General features: G+C 39.4%; 1 protein-coding gene across 2 annotated transcripts in view; it reads left to right on the top strand.

Moving 5' to 3' along the window:
* The window catches only part of ROR1 (receptor tyrosine kinase like orphan receptor 1), a 152,716-nt gene extending 140,620 nt beyond the window's left edge, over nucleotides 1-12,096 (top strand). For both annotated transcript variants that reach the window (XM_077928640.1, XM_028733196.2), the window contains exons 6-9: nucleotides 802-1,119; nucleotides 2,207-2,452; nucleotides 7,712-7,923; nucleotides 9,348-12,096. In XM_077928640.1, the coding sequence (XP_077784766.1) occupies nucleotides 802-1,119; nucleotides 2,207-2,452; nucleotides 7,712-7,923; nucleotides 9,348-10,772 (2,201 nt within the window). In that variant the 3' untranslated portion in view covers nucleotides 10,773-12,096. The remainder of the gene's footprint in view (nucleotides 1-801; nucleotides 1,120-2,206; nucleotides 2,453-7,711; nucleotides 7,924-9,347) is intronic.
* Nucleotides 12,097-16,788: the final 4,692 nt, after the last annotated feature.

The following is a 16,788-nucleotide window of genomic DNA, read 5'->3' as shown; positions in this document are numbered from 1 at the left end:
CCAGTGTCCCTTAAAGCAGGGGTTCACAATTTGTCAGTCAGCCCATCAAACTCAGGCCTTGTATTGTAACTTGCTAGTAGCTGAACAACTACCCTGTTTCAGTTCCACACAGGCAGCAAAAGGAGAACTGAGTCCATAGCACGCGACCTTCAGCATGTCAGGTCACAATTCATGCAGTGTTGTCAATATTCAGTGTGAAATAATTTTTGAAAATTTCAAACAGACTTTCATCTCCACATAGATAGACTTCCCATTACGTATTTTATTTTGGAAGTGGTTAGGCCATGGGTAGGCAAACTAAGACCTGTGAGCTAGGTCAGGCCCAATTTCCTTCTGGATCCAGCCCGTGGACGGTCCGGGAATCACCGTGTGGACCGCCAGCGCGCATTCTTTCCCTCTCCCTCACATGGAGGCGGCGCCTCCTCTCTCCTCCTGGCTTCTCCCTGCTCTGCCTAGAGCTGGGCTTTGTTGGTGTCAGCAGCAGCAGCGCTCAAGTGGCCACCATTTTAAGCAACCTCTCTCCAGAGCCCTTTTGCGCGCCGCTCATCTTCCCCCCCACCGCCAGCCCCTGCCACTCGCAAGACACAGGTAAGCAGCCACCGGGGCTCGTGGTGCTCTTGCATCATCTTCCCCCCTTCAAAATATAGTCTGCCCCCCCCCACAAGGTCTTAGGGACAGTGGACCGGCCCCCTGCTGAAAAAGTTTGCTGACCCCTGCTTAGACTATGAACAAGCATTATGGTGCTGAATATGTCACTTCATATTGTATTGCCTAAACTTTTTTGGTATGTGTATATTACAGCTGCCTTCACTATGATTGGAACCTCCAGTCATTTATCTGATAAATGTTCCCAGTTTGCCATTCCTTCACTCTGCCATTACGCTTTCCCATACTGCGATGAGACTTCTTCAGCTGCAAAGCCACGGGATCTGTGCCGCGATGAGTGTGAAATTCTGGAAAATGTCCTTTGCCAAACTGAGTACATCTTTGCAAGATCCAACCCGATGATTCTGATGCGTTTAAAGCTGCCTAATTGTGAAGATCTTCCACAGCCTGATAGCCCAGAAGCTGTAAATTGTATCCGCATTGGCATCCCTATGGCAGATCCGATCAACAAGAGTGAGTGATAGCTATAAACTTGATGTATTGCATAAAAATATCCTACCCATCTCTGGATAGGACTAAATGTCAATAAGAATTAGTAATATGCTTTGTGGTCACAGAAGTTCATATTTTCAATTACTAGCCTGGTAGAAAACCCCACTCATTATTCCAGAATCCGTCTTCCAATGCACCCACCCATTTGTTTGGATTTAGTTTGCAAGTTGCTTATTTAGAATACAGTGGTATCTCGGGTGAAGAACTTAATTCATTCTGGAGGTCTGTTCTTAACCTGAAACTGTTCTCAACCTGAGGTACCACTTTAGCTAATGGGGCCTCCCACTGCCGCCAGTGCGCAATTTCTGTTCTCATTCTGAGGTAAAGTTCTTAATCCGAGGTACTATTTCTGGGTTAGCGGAGTCTGTAACCTGAAGCGTCTGTAACCTGAGGTACCACTGTAGTGCATTTCAAAATATAAATTAACCATTATTATATTTTGAACTGCTTTTTGTACTATTCTTACACCAGTTAGTGTCTGGTATCCCAAGCCTTGCTCATTAAAATCCCCATTAGCCATTCCATTAAAATAAATGGCACTACTAATGGTAAGTAAAGACTTCTTAAAGGGCCAAAGGTTGCTATGCAGTGCTTCTTTGCTACATTAGTAGGCCTGACTCCAGACACTGAGTAGAGTTCATGTTAGATCACAGACTGATTAGAATTAACATAATATCAAATGGCTGTATTTCCAAGATAGCGCAACAACAATTGGATCTCACAGCTGCTCTTTACTTTCATGCCAAAGTAAGGGATTAATTTCAGGTTTCCAGGGCAGCTTTGATTTCTTATATGTCTTTTATTCTAAAATATTTGGGATAAGTGTTTTTTTATTTTATTCTCGAAACCTAACCTTTATATGTTCTCAAGTGTATGAATGAATAGCAAGCCTAGCATTATGGCTTCTGCAAATTGAGAACCTGAATTAAATTGAAGGACACGGGTCAGCAGAATGATACTTTCTCTCACTTTCATGTTCTTACACCAATCAGTATGTGCACAATACCCCTCTGATTCACCACAATTGAACTGCTGCTGTCATTTACAGATCACAAATGTTACAACAACACAGGAGCAGACTACCGAGGGACAATGAGTGTCACGAAGTCTGGGCGACAGTGCCAGCCATGGAATTCTCAGTACCCCCACACGCACACGTTCACTGCTGTGCGATACCCAGAGCTGAATGGGGGACACTCCTATTGTCGAAACCCAGGGAATCAGAAGGAGGCTCCATGGTGCTTCACCTTAGATGAAAATTTTAAATCTGAGCTTTGTGACATCCCTGCCTGTGGTAAGTGTAGTAGAACTCTCCCATTTTGAAAGGGAAGCCCAAGTCTGGGTGTAGCAAAAGGAATTCTCAAAAACCACAGTTGACACAATGATGAGCCATGCCGAGGGTTCAGCCCTACAACTAAGATGAATAAGATGCAGAGAGTTGAGGAAGACTCATATTCTGCTGGTGAGCAACCGTCAGGAGAGGTGTGGATGAGGAACACGAAGGCCTGAAGTCAAGCGACAATCCAGGCTTCATTATAATTACAAGAGTCTGATGGATCATGTCTATCTTTTCATGGTTGGACTTCAAAGAGTTTGAGGCAGGGAAGCTTTCTTAATACTAAGCAGCATCCACAGTTCCTGCGTTTGATGGGAAACATATTGGATCTCCATGGAAGCTGCTGGCAGGTTCTGGGAACTGTGAGACCACACCAGCCTGCTTATCAAAAGAGACCCATACACATACAAAGAAACATACTCACTTTCTACAGTTGCCCATGGGCTGTGTTGAAATTGCTTCTTGTGGCTGACATGCCAGTTTTACCACCCATGTTGTTGTGAATTCTGCAGCTTGATACCATTTCCCCATCAGGTCTATAGTGCATGTGTCTGACTTCAATTATTATTTTATCAGCTTGGATGTTACTAAAAATAGCTATGTAAAAAGTAAGATGCAAAGCAGCCTCTCTGTTCCAGAAAAGTATATTACTTCGGACTGGAGAATTTTCAAATTAATGGTTGCACTGTTCGGCATTTTGAAATGTGTACAATGTTATTGAAGTGTGACGTATCTTGGGACTGTAATGTCCCTAAACAGAATACTCAGAATTGATGGCAAGTTGAATAAGGAAAGTCACTTGATTGAGATCTATTCAAAACTAACAAGGCTTTGTGGCATTATTATAATTCTACATAACTGGTGAATAATTTGTGCATGAAGCTTCAGAAGAAAGGACTCTAAAATAATCTCAGCTTGACTAGAGACTCCTGATGTACAATAGCAGGAGTAAGATATTTTAGATTGCAAAGGTGCAAACATGACTATGATACTGTGGTGGTGGTGAAGTATTCCCAAAATTTCTGCTTCCTCCCTAAGGAAAAGAGCCACCAAGGACAGGTAGGGGAGGAGAATACCCCGGTATTCTAGTTTTCTTATAGTTCCACTCTTCTTAGTAGGCCCAAGAAGTTCTGAAATAGATGTGAAGCTGCCAGCTAAGGTACAATGTTACGATTGTATATACCAGTACTAGCTAATTTTAATCATAAGCAGCTCCTGCCTGCCACCTTCTGATGTGAAGTTATATAAGAAGGAAAGCAAGAATATCAGGAGTGATTTTTCTCTAATCAACCCGTACCTAGAAATGTATGTTTTACATACCTTAGCTAAGCTTAGCAGGCATACATACTTTTGCCCGCCTTAATGTCACACCGATATATAGCACTACATCTTAATATATAAAACTAATGTGTGTTTTAAAGACTGGTAAAACTATGGGCTGGTTCATACATGAAGTTGCCAGACCAAGGAAAAACATTTATTAAAGCAGGAAGAAGCAGTGAACTTGAGCACCTCTCCCACAGACACCTCTGACTTCTGGTTTATTAAATTACAGTTTCCCATGACTTCTGGACTGAGAAACTGCCTTATCACTTAAAGGGATCTCTACAAACCAAGATCGAACTGTGGTTTGCAATTGTGGTTTGTTGTGAGCACTTAAACCATTTTCATGGTCCAGATGTTATTGCAAGCCATGGTTTAACAAACCAGGAAATCATACAAACCTAAGAGCACTGCTGGATCAGAACAAAGGTTCACCCAGTCCAGTATCCTTTTCTCACAGTGGCCAACTAGATGCACACAAGCAGGGCATGAGTACAACAGCATTGTCCTCACTTGTACTCCCCAGCAACGGATAGTTACGATACTGGAGGTAGCAGTATGCAGCCATCATGACTAGTAGATAACCTCCCCTGAAGTTCAATTCTGCTCCATCAAAACTTAGATTGCTGAACTGAGAAGGTTACATTCAAACTGGGACAATAGGTTTCCAAAACACTTCTCTACAAGATAAACTCCTGAATGTGTTTAACAAACTTCCGATCCTACAGTTATAATTTATCCAAAGGATAAAATCACCACAGCCCTTAAAGCAACCCTGAAAGTATTTTAAAAGTTCTACTAGTGAGCACTGATCCATAGCATGGATCTTACTTGCATATTCTTGTGAAAAATGTTGGCTGATGAAAAATATTGGCTATCACGAAACAGTAGTATCATTCCAGAAACACTGTCCTTGAGACTTTTCAGACGTCTTCTGTTGAAACCTTCAAATATGACAGGGCAGAATAAAAGGGAATGTCAAATACAGCTAGAGTTGAACTTATAATGCTTTCGAAACATGTACTTCCTTGAGCTTCAGCATATGCCTCCTATCATGTACTTCTTTCTGTTATTAAACAAGGAGGGAAAGAGGTGAAATGTTACTACAGGTTTTGCTGCCAAAAATTCAGAGTCTCTGTTCTTTTCTTATCCTTGAAAGATTCATCAAATGGCTGTGATGGTCTTGGTCTCTCTCATCTTTCATCACTTTGCTACATGTGGCTTCTTTGACTTAGTAGTTCGCATCTTCTCTTCCGACTTGTCTGACTTTACTGTCAAGATGTGTCAGCCTAATGTTCAAGCTCCCACTCACCTCTCTGGGCAGGGCTTGAACTAGACCAGCATTTGGTTTTTCTGGATGGAACCCCCAATTCTTTTGGCAGCATGCCTTAGTGGCCAGCATTTGTTATGGCTGCTTCAGGAGTGAGTGGGTGGTGGGTGTCAGCAGTGATCAGCTGTTTGCAATCCAGGAGTAATGTGTAGTCCTCATGAGGATAAAGTTCTTGCAAAAATGAGGAAGACCATTATCTTTTAATATTGGAGAAATTAAAAAGATAAACTCACAGCCTTAGGCATTTTTAAAAAATGGAAATAGATACATTTGTATTACGCAAACAAGCATCTTACAAGAGAGGGAAGTTTCCATTAACTTCCTCCTCACCACACTCCAAAGCGTGCATGATCAAGAACAAATAAGAGCAACTCTCCTCCTATTTCAGTATAATATCTACATGCACCTCTCTTTCTTTCCAATGGTTTTTTTTTGGGGGGGGGGCAGGTAGGAGTTGAGAATACCAGAAACGAAAAGGAAATATGCCATATAAAAACACAAGATTAATAATTAAGGAGGACTAAATGGAGTGCCTGGCGTGCTCTGGTCCATGGGGTCACGAAGAGTCGCACACAACTAAACGACTAAACAACAACAACAAAATAACATTCACACACCACTACCATCCTTCCCAAAGGATCTTTCAGGGTGTTCCCTTCCTTCATCTGTTTTTTTTTTTAATGAAATATTTATTAAGCTTTTTTAGAATAATACAGTAAAAATGAAATAGAAAATAGAAAAATACAAAATAAAAACAGTTAAAAACACACATATTTTCTGTTACTTATTTTCCCGGACCTCCTCATACCTCCCTTTTTTGTATTCCGCTTCAATTTATTGGTTCAGCAAATCCTTACCATTAAATTTTAACCCATTTATAACCCTTTTTCCCCTTCCTTCATCTGGCTCTTATACCTGGTATGCAAGACTTAGGTGTACATAAAATACCTACAACAGATGTAAGTGGCTCTCTCTCTCTCTGTTGGATGGCTTGCTTACTCAATTGCAAAAGACAGGAGAGCACCAGGCTGACCTATTCTAAGTGGGCTTTATGGCACACTTGGACACTTGGAAAGTCCGAAATGCCACCTACAACAGTAGGCTCTCTCAACTCTTTTGTCACCTGTCTCATTTTCCTTCCTTCCTTCCTTCCTTCCTTCCTTCCTTCCTTCCTTCCTTCCTCTCTCCCTCTCTCTCTCTCTCTCTCTCTCATCCGCCATTCTTTCCTTCCGTCCTTTTAAAGCAGCTCCATTTTCTCACCATGAAGCATTAGGGTCTTCTGAACTCTACACAGAATGTTACTCAACACCTTTGGCGTTTTTTCAAATATTTTAAAAAGAACAACACACACCCAAGAGTGGGAGATATAAACCCATCGATGTATACAATGGAAGCCTATATGCCATTCTTTCTCAGCACTTGTCACATTCAAACAGTGCCACTAATTACCCAATGGATGGCAGACAAAAATCCTAATGAATCAGAGAGCCAGAGATTAAGAGTTGTACTTTTGCCCATACCTAGAAAAGCACAATTAGAACTACTTAAAAGAAATTTGAGAACTAGCCTGCACTTGAATTTTAGGAATGAAGTTCATGTCACAGTTAAGATAATGCAGTGCCTCATTCCTTCGGGGTTCTAAACTCTAGTATCTGTTGGCTCTCTGAAATAGTATACATTATCTATGTGGCTTTTTCTGAAAAGATATGGAAAACATTCCACCCCATTTGGTTTGGCCAAGGCATTGTATACCTGTCTGGCTTCCCAAATATGTTGGCAACTTTTCAGTATAATCAAAAAGTCTCAGCCAATTTTTGTGTGTGTGGAAGGCATTGAGAGGCACCTAGCCCATTTATGGGTTATAGCATTGGCACCACAGATGGACATTTTTGTGATGTTACTTACGTAAACCCACTCTCTGCAGAGAAAACAATTGGTTCCCCTCACCCCATTAAGGCAGTTTTGAGCTGCAAAACTGCTGCTCTGCCAAAATACAGCATTACAAAAACAATTAACTATGCACTACGCTCTTGTTTTTCTTAATGTCTAATCTATCCGATTACAGGGCAACCATAGCCAGTTTGGGTGGGCATCTATCTTTTTGGTCCAGGTTATCTCAATTCTTTGTCATCTGCTGTCACGTTTTTCCTAAAGAATACCTTTGCCATGTGTCAGGCCTTTTAGAGAAGCATGAAATCCAACACTAATGTGAATATAATTATTTGCTGGGGATTTTAAAAATGTTCCTCCAAGTTCACTTCATACCCCATGGTTTCTGAATAACTTCTTAAGATAATGGTTTGGATTTAGCTGGCTTTTTTCCAAATAGGATCTGTGAGTATCCACTGGAAGCTTGAAGTGCCTTCAAATGAACTGCACTCAAACTTCATAGCACACAACTATCTTGTATTATTGTTGCTCAGTCAAGAAATAGAACAGTCATCAGAAACAGTTCATGTGGCACACAAAACCTGTGTTTTATTTCATGTACAAAACTGCATTCTTTAGCATGAGATTTTATGTTTTTCTTGCCATTGTTCCCCACCCCTCTTTTTCTGAATTAGACACAAAAGACTCCAAGGAAAAGAATAAAATGGAAATCCTCTATATATTGGTGCCAAGTGTTACAATTCCCCTGGCTATTGCCTTACTATTTTTCTTCATCTGTATTTGCCGTAACAACCAGAAGTCTTCTTCCCCTCCAGTGCAAAGGCAGCCTAAGCATGTCAGAGGACAGAACGTAGAGATGTCTATGCTGAATGCATATAAACCAAAGGTATTGTTGGTGAAATCTACTTTATATGCCTATGTCATAAAAGAGAAATGTTTCCACTTAGTATTCTAGTTCAAAGAACCTTTGCTATTTTGGTCTCTTCCAGCTCTTTTGGGTGCAATAGTTTTCCTAATGATGTGTCAATCCCAGCTGACTGCATTTCACAAATATTAGTAGGACAATATTACAATTGTTTCCACTCCATAAAATATTCTTTCTTCTGTGAATATAAAATTGTATTGAGTTTGGACATATGCTAACTGATTCAATAAAAACAAGAAATAAACCAAATCCCCAGTTTTGTACATGAGACTTAGGCTTTGTACATGAGACTAAATCCTGTACCCGTTTACTTAGAGCTTAGTCCTATTGGACTTGGTGAGACTTGCATGTGAGTGGCTATGTGTAAGATTGCACTGTTAGGCTGCCATCCTAAGCACATTTACTACAGAGTAATCCCTAACTCAAGGCACTTGCTACATGCTTAGTATAATATCATAAATTGTGTCCGCTCTTGTCATTCATTTAATAGAAGCAACTGATAGAGATAAAGTGTCCCCTGACAAATTTCCTTTGTACTTGGTTTATGTTGGCATGGTGCCTCATATGTGTTTTACACTTCTTTGCATTTTGTACACCACCATATGACAAATACCCATCAAACAAAAACTAAGCAGATTTATAACTGCTTAACTTAAAATGAACCCCTTTCCAGCCAAAACTTTATGACTTCATTTTCTTTCATACTTTTCCACTAGGTTGGTTAAAACAGACAATCCTGCATGAGGTCAGACAGAGGTCATTTCACTTTCATTACTAAAATATAATTTACAATATGCCAGACCTAAACAAGTTTTAGCCTAAAGGATTTGTATAATATAAACCATCTGTGTCTCAACAATACAGCTAATTTCCTGCCATCACTGCACAGTCAACTGGCTGCTTGTTTAAATGCCTCTGCGATATATTAATTCACACAGTATTTATCTAAAATTTGTAAATGGTTAGGAAAATTAGAATTCAGTCCTGAGTGTCACTTTCAAATGATAATAAAGTGCATTGGGGCTTTCTGCTCCTCCCCTTTTCTTTTTCTTCTTTTGTTTCCAATATTGCTTTGGCAAAATTGGAGTGAGAGTAGCAAGGATCTCAAGTAAAGGAAAACTTAATTTCCGAAAGGTCCTGAACATTGAGTTCCCTGCTCAATTACTGTCACCTACTTCATGAATGGAAACGTTGAAGTTCACATGCTTTATGATGGAATTATTTTTAACTCTGTATCTATAAAGTAAAGAAATGGGAAGGGGTGTCTTGAAAACCACTGCAACACCACTCTTGTTATAGTATCCTCCTACAGTATCAGACGTATGGCACTGAGATTTTAGCCATCATCCAAATTTATTGTTAACATGTTGTCTTCTTTCTAACAGAGCAAAGCCAAAGAGCTGCCTCTATCTGCTGTCCGTTTTATGGAAGAGTTGGGTGAATGTGCCTTTGGCAAAATCTACAAGGGACACCTTTATCTACCAGGCATGGATCATGCTCAGCTGGTTGCAATTAAGACCCTAAAGGACTGCAACAATCCACAACAGTGGGCAGAGTTCCAGCAGGAAGCCTCTCTGATGGCAGAACTACATCATCCCAACATCGTTTGCCTTCTTGGCGTTGTGACTCAGGAGCAGCCGGTCTGCATGCTTTTTGAGTACATGAATCAAGGGGACCTGCATGAATTTCTTATAATGCGATCACCACATTCAGATGTTGGGTGCAGCAGTGATGAGGATGGTACTGTAAAATCTAGCTTAGATCATGGAGATTTTCTGCACGTAGCAGTCCAGATTGCAGCAGGGATGGAATACTTATCAAGTCATTTTTTTGTTCACAAGGATCTGGCTGCTCGAAATATTTTAATTGGAGAACAGCTCCACGTGAAGATTTCTGATTTGGGACTGTCAAGAGAAATCTACTCTGCAGATTATTTCAGAGTTCAAAACAAGTCCCTCTTACCCATTCGTTGGATGCCCCCAGAGGCAATTCTGTATGGCAAATTCTCTTCCGATTCAGACATCTGGTCCTTTGGTGTTGTCCTGTGGGAGATTTTCAGCTTTGGTCTCCAGCCCTATTATGGATTTAGTAACCAAGAGGTCATAGAAATGGTTAGGAAGCGACAACTTTTGCCATGCTCTGAAGACTGCCCTCCCAGAATGTACAGCTTGATGACCGAATGTTGGCATGAGCTGCCATCTCGGAGACCAAGGTTTAAAGATATCCATGCCAGGCTGCGTTCTTGGGAGGGGCTGTCAAGTCACACTAGTTCTACTACTCCTTCTGGTGGAAATGCTACCACTCAGACAACTTCTCTCAGTGCAAGCCCAGTTAGCAACCTGAGTAACCCTAGGTACCCTAACTACATGTTTCCAGCACAGGGTATACCACAAGGCCAAATTGCTGGATTTATTGGCCCACCAATACCTCAAAACCAGCGATTTATTCCTATAAATGGATATCCAATTCCTCCTGGATATGCTGCTTTCCCAGCTGCTCACTACCAGCCTGCAGGCCCACCCAGAGTAATTCAGCACTGTCCTCCACCAAAGAGTCGCTCGCCAAGTAGTGCAAGTGGATCAACCAGCACCGGGCATGTGACTAGCTTACCCTCTTCAGGATCTAATCAGGATGCAAATATTCCTTTGCTGTCTCATATGTCTATGCAGAGTCATCCAAGTGGGATTAGTATAACCGTTTTTGGAAACAAAACTCAAAAACCCTACAAAATTGACTCCAAACAGACATCTCTATTAGGAGATTCCAGTATTCATGGACATAATGAGACCGTGATTTCAGCAGAGATGTAAATAAACAAGACTTTTGTAAATAAACCTATTTACAATATGGAATATAGAACGTTTTTAGAGGAGATTTATATTCAAATATTTTATTGGAGATTCTTCTGGCTGTATAAAGAGATATTTGCAATAAGTATCTTCTGTGAAGTTTATTTGTGCTTAACAGGATAAAGAGGTGCCAACCGTATTTTTCAAAAATGGAGTTTACACTCAATATCTTGGGTGAACCCTTATTTTACAGCTACCAAGGAGAAAGAAATTTTTGTGTGTGTGAGAGAGTGAAAAAGAAACTTAACTGTGATACGTTTTATTTAATCACAGTTCCATAATTTCTGCCTCAGCAATCTTACTATTCTAAACCCATTTTAATATTGGTCACTTTTATGAATGAATGTGGTTAAGACAAATGTTGAGGACGATTAAGTATGCTCCTGTAGAATGGAAGTTGTACTCTTTTTTTGGTCTAATGTGGTTTGAGGGCACCACAAGACACAAGTACCTGATCCAGAGATAGGGTGAAACCAAACACCGTGATAAATTTGCTTGTATTTCATTTTAATGGCACACATTGGGCATTGACTTTTATTATTTCTCCCCTTTAAACAGCATCCACAAATCAGAAGTGTAGTGGATGTGCAATATATTATCAAAATGACAATTCCTTTCTAGACAAGAATTTTGTTCAGACATATTCAGTTTTGAGTATGTAAACAGTTTCTGTCTAATGATACGTCTAAGCTCATGCATAAACTAGGACAGGCAATAGAACCCTCTTGGAACTGCATATGATAAGTGAGTGAAAATTATACTTCTTGACGTTATATCTGTAGTTGCAATAGAATTTTTGTATCCCTTTGTTGCTATGCAACCCTTTAATTAAAGAAAACTCTAAATTCTTATTTTATAACAGACAATCAGTTTTCCCAAGAATATTTATTATTTCAAGTAAAATAAATAGCTTTTGTAGTGATAACCCTGAAAAGGGAAGCCTACATTCCATCAGTTGTACACAACAATTTTTTAGAAATTTTCTATGATAACTTTTGTATGTCATTTCAAATAATGTGAATTAGAATTAACTTTTTACTAGAAAATTGCATTTTTATTACTGAATTTTATTCAGGTGTAATCAATCTGGATTATTTTGAAACCACTGTAATGTTTGAAAAAATACTGTGTAAATTACAACCTCTCAGACTTTTTTATTAAAATAATTTTTGTATGGATTATATACACAAATCTTTCAGACACTTGACAGTACTTTTTTTCAAAATCTTTTGCACAAAAATGTTGACTTTGTATAGCAGAAGTGAAAAATACATCCTGCTTTTTATTTCTTGTCCGTTTCTCATTTTTTAACTACGTGGATATGTCTTTGAAATATACAAGGTAACATTTAGACAATGTTTTAATACATACTTTGTTTTCATTGCATGCATTTGATTACTGTATTACTTTATTAATCTACTCATTGAGGATGTTGCACTAAGGTAAGCATGTAAACGTAACAACACAGACTACTTTATGCAGAAGCTAAGTGCATTTTTGTATAAACATGGTATTAAAGAAGAACATGCATATTTTCGGAATGATAATCAATGTTCTGAAAATCTCAGATGGGTTAAGCTAGCCTTCCTTATACAATGAGTCAATTGAGACTATTGTTATTAGTCATTTGAGACTATTTTTATTAGTCATTTGAGACTATTGTTAACCATCATCCATCCCCAAACTGTCCCCAGATCAATCTCACAAAGTGGGCTATTTTATGTTTTCCAGTGTACTGCTTACTTTCATGACTCTACAAACTGCTTTTGAAAATTTCCCCTTCATTTTCCAGAGTTATTTGCCATGCAATGAGGTAAAGAGACTCCTGTCTGAGGGAAAACAATTCAAAAGCCCCCTTGGGCTCTATTATTATTATTATTATTATTATTATTATTATTATTATTACTCTTCTAGTCACTATTGCTAAACAGATCAAAAGTTCTCATGAGATGTATTCTGAAAGACAAGCCAAATTGCATATATTTTAATTTGTGGATGCTTTAAGCATCTTCAAAATACAAGTCAATTGTGTGTCTGTTAAATATAGAATATTGGCAGTGAAAACCATGCTCTGAGCAAAATCTGAGCCAGTTGTCTTGCGCAATAGAAAAAATTGTTAATGCCAACTATCAAATCTTTTTCTTCTTGCACAAGGTACAGGTTGTGTGCTTTTTAAAAAAAACAACAACACTTAAATAGGAACAGGAATTCACAAAGGAGCTAATGAAGACAAGAAAGCAGTTCAACAGTATCAATTGGATAATATGGGTGGGGGAAAACTTTGCTAAAGAATCAACATTTTGCAAACTGTGGTGAAAATATGGTTTCTGCAACTTGGACATACAGAGGAAGAAATGTCATAAACCTTCACACTTTAAATAATCATTTCATCTTTCTTCAAATAAATGAAATATAATACTTTAAACAATACCTTATGAAGCTTGAAAGATGCAAATGTAAGTTCAGAAAAACAGCGAAATTAAAGGACAAAATCCTGTCGAATCCTGCTAACAGAAAAAAGCAGCTAATTTAAAGGTTATCTCACACAGTTTAATAGTTTCCTTACCTTTCACAAAGATTCAATAGAGGGGCACTTTTACAAAGCAAGCATCACAGCTGGAACTGGGAATTGCCCTGCAGTGAGTTAAGGACTGAAAATAAATATATGACAATGAACGTGACAGGTCTGTGAATACTGCACGGGTCTTGGATCTGACAAACCAGCAAAATAGGATTTTATTTTTGAAATACATGCAAGAAGACTTGTACACTTACTGACCAACTCTTTTGCTGGACCTGAAGCCATACTTGTACCCAGTTCTGCATTCATGCATTCCATGAGGTAAACAAGGATGGAGCATCTGTGGGCCTTCAGATGTAGCTTGACATCAACTCCCATCACTGTTCACCGTGGTCATGCTGGCTGGTAGGATCTGGACTCCAGCAACCTGAGGGCCACAAGTTAGCTACAATTATGAGTTCTCACATATGTTGTTAGTTGCTCAAGAAAAAAAATCATGAGTAGAATTAAGTTTGGATGGTCAACCGTGAAGCTCGCTGGGTGACCTTTCACAAGTCACTATATTATCAGCCCAGTCACTATACAATCCAATTGTGCCCCAAGAAACAATGAGGCTGCTAGCAATCAAACTGAGGACACTATGGCCACATTCAGGTGCAGCACGGAGCCATAGGCTATGGCTAAGCAAATTATGCTGTGTACAAGCTATGTGCTGGTGCTTGCAGCTCAAAGTCTCCCACATTGCACTTCTTTTCCTCCAGTGAGCAAACAATCCACAGAGTGGCTAGTGTAACTACATCTGACCCAACACTTGTGGTTTGTTTAGCTCCAAGCAAACCACAATCTAAAGCCAAATCTCAATTGTAACTTGTTTGGGAGAAACAATTCCTGGGCCAGCCACTAATGCTAAGCCAGCCACTACATGGTTTGTTTGCTCACTGGAGGAATGAACAAAATGGAAGCTGTATGCACAGGCTCTTTTGCTTAATCAGGGGTTATGGCTTGATGTTACATACACAGTGAAACAGTGCATTCCAAAACTCATGGGCATGTGTGAACAGCATGCTCGCTAGTAACAACTTCACTAACTGCACATTTATTTTGGCAGGCTGTTTCTTCACATAGCTCAGCTGGATCAATGCACTGACTAACCAACTAACACATGAACCAGAAAGTCCTTGGGAGTGTGGACTACAGCCTAGAGCAGGGATAGCCAGTATGGTGCTCTCCAGTTGTTGGGCTGTAACTCCCAACATCCCTGACCATTGACCATACTGGCTAAGACTGGCTGAGGTGAATTCGACAATTTCCAGAGCGTACTATGTGGGTTGTACAAATACTAATTACTAATTGCTTGGCTCAGTGGTATTCCACTTTTATCAACTATTTCAGCTTTGCAAGCTGGTTAAGGAAACTCTTCAAGAAAGTGTCAGAAACAATGAACAAATGCAATACTTAAAGAGCCTATTTAGAACATACGTGTGATGCCCAGAGCAAGAAAAAATAAATAAAACACTGTATGCACATTTACCCACCCGCCCTTTCCAAATATTTCCCTCCATCAACAGGAAATAAAGCAGTCACATTCTCTTACATTGCACATGCAAAGCACTGCTACAGCATAAAGATTTAATGATATTGGAGACCGGTTATGCAGCTCTTACTCATAAAACCACATCCATCGATTCTCAGAAAAGGTCTGTCTTCTGGCTGGATCTTCAATCGCTAAGGATCATCACTCACCAAAACCCCAGTCTCTCTGTGGGCCTACAAACCCTTTGACTTCAGAATGGGGCAGCTGCAACTTTCTGCAATAATTTTTATAACTTCATATTTTTATGAGGGTAGATGATTCATTCAGCCAATATACCCCAATCATATTCTTGTTTGAGCTTGAAAAAGTAAGAACATTTATATTGCTGAGGTAGTATAAAATGCTGAAAACACAAGACACTACACAATGAGACTATGTATTGAATTCGTCTCTGAGAAGAACAACCTTGAATCATTAAAATAATCTTTATGTCTGCAGTGGGACAACTGATTTCAAACCAATTTCATTTCTGAGTGGAATTGTCCATTTTATTCCAGTAGTGCTAAATATGCATGTGTTTAGTAGCAGGATTTCAACTGTTCTGACAGATTACAGTTGAATTGCATCTAGGGGTGTGCATATGTTTTGTGATGAATGGAAAACTAAACAACTAGTGGTCCAGATCACATTTATCCCAATGCTCAGAGGATGAAACATGGAAGAATGGAAGCACTGTTAAAGGTTTTCAGTGGGTGGGGATTACATGTTTTTGCTGGCAGCAGAGCAGAAAGCAGTAGCTGCTCTTGGCAGCCTCCCATCTCCCCAGAAGCTTCCAACACAGGGTAATTCTGGGATACCTGGGAAGATAAAATGGCATCAGCTGCAGCAATTATCACATTTTCCATTGGTAGCTACTAATTTTTGCTGAAAATGCAACGGAATGATGTTGCATGATGACATCTGAGGGGTTAGGTGGTAGCTTCCAATATCTTCTCTAGTGCAGCAATGGACAAAATAAATAGATAAAAAAAAGGGGGGAGGGGAAATTTCAATGGAGATTTGAAACTATACTGAATAACAAAATGAGCACATGAAGGAAACGCAAAACAAATGCAATTTCAATGAAAGAAACATGAGATGAAGAAAGCTTTTACATACAAAATCAAATGTAATCCCCCCCAAACAAACACAAGAGCTGTTGCACACACAGCTGTGCTAAGGGTTGATGAGATAAAATATAATCTTTACATGAATCTGGATGTGAATTAACAAGGGACCTTTAAAGTAGAGGAATCCAGCAGAACAATTTATGTTCCTGTTTGAATCCTGAGAGAGTCCTCTGGACAGCAACTGCAGAATATTTGAAATATTAAGTGTCCAGAAAAAAGTTAGAATTCATTTTCATTTCTCCATCTTTGCTTTTTAAAATAGCTTCTCTACCACAGAACAGCAAGCAGGATCTTGCCACTGATGTGGGAGTATAACCACCATGAGATACAGTATAGAGGATATAGATATATATTAGATCTATAAAAGCAAACTCATGCAGGTGGGGATATCTGCAAAAGAAGTCTGTTGCAAAATTAATCCCAAGAGCTCTATATTTGCTTAGGCCTTGTGACAACATCTTGTTTTTTGACTTGTTGAATTGCTGGCCTCTTCCCCACCCCCACCCTGTGTAGTTGCACTCTGTCCATACCTCTTCCCAAAGTATTTTATATCCAGAATCTGGCTGTTATATGATTTAGCTTCAGAATTTGGATCCTTTTCCTTATCTGGAAATTGCATCCAGATTTCATCACAGTCCCATGGAAATAAAGCACCCACGTTCTGGTGCTGCATTTGCAAAAAAAAAAAAAAAAAAAATTAAAGCAGAAAGGCCGTGGTGTTGAGAACATAGTTTTGCAAATGTTACTGGCACA

Source organism: Podarcis muralis, chromosome 5, assembly GCF_964188315.1.
Source record: "Podarcis muralis chromosome 5, rPodMur119.hap1.1, whole genome shotgun sequence".
NCBI lineage: Eukaryota > Metazoa > Chordata > Lepidosauria > Squamata > Lacertidae > Podarcis > Podarcis muralis.
Note: the sequence above shows the minus strand (reverse complement) of the source record. Positions and strands in the feature narration are given on the sequence as shown.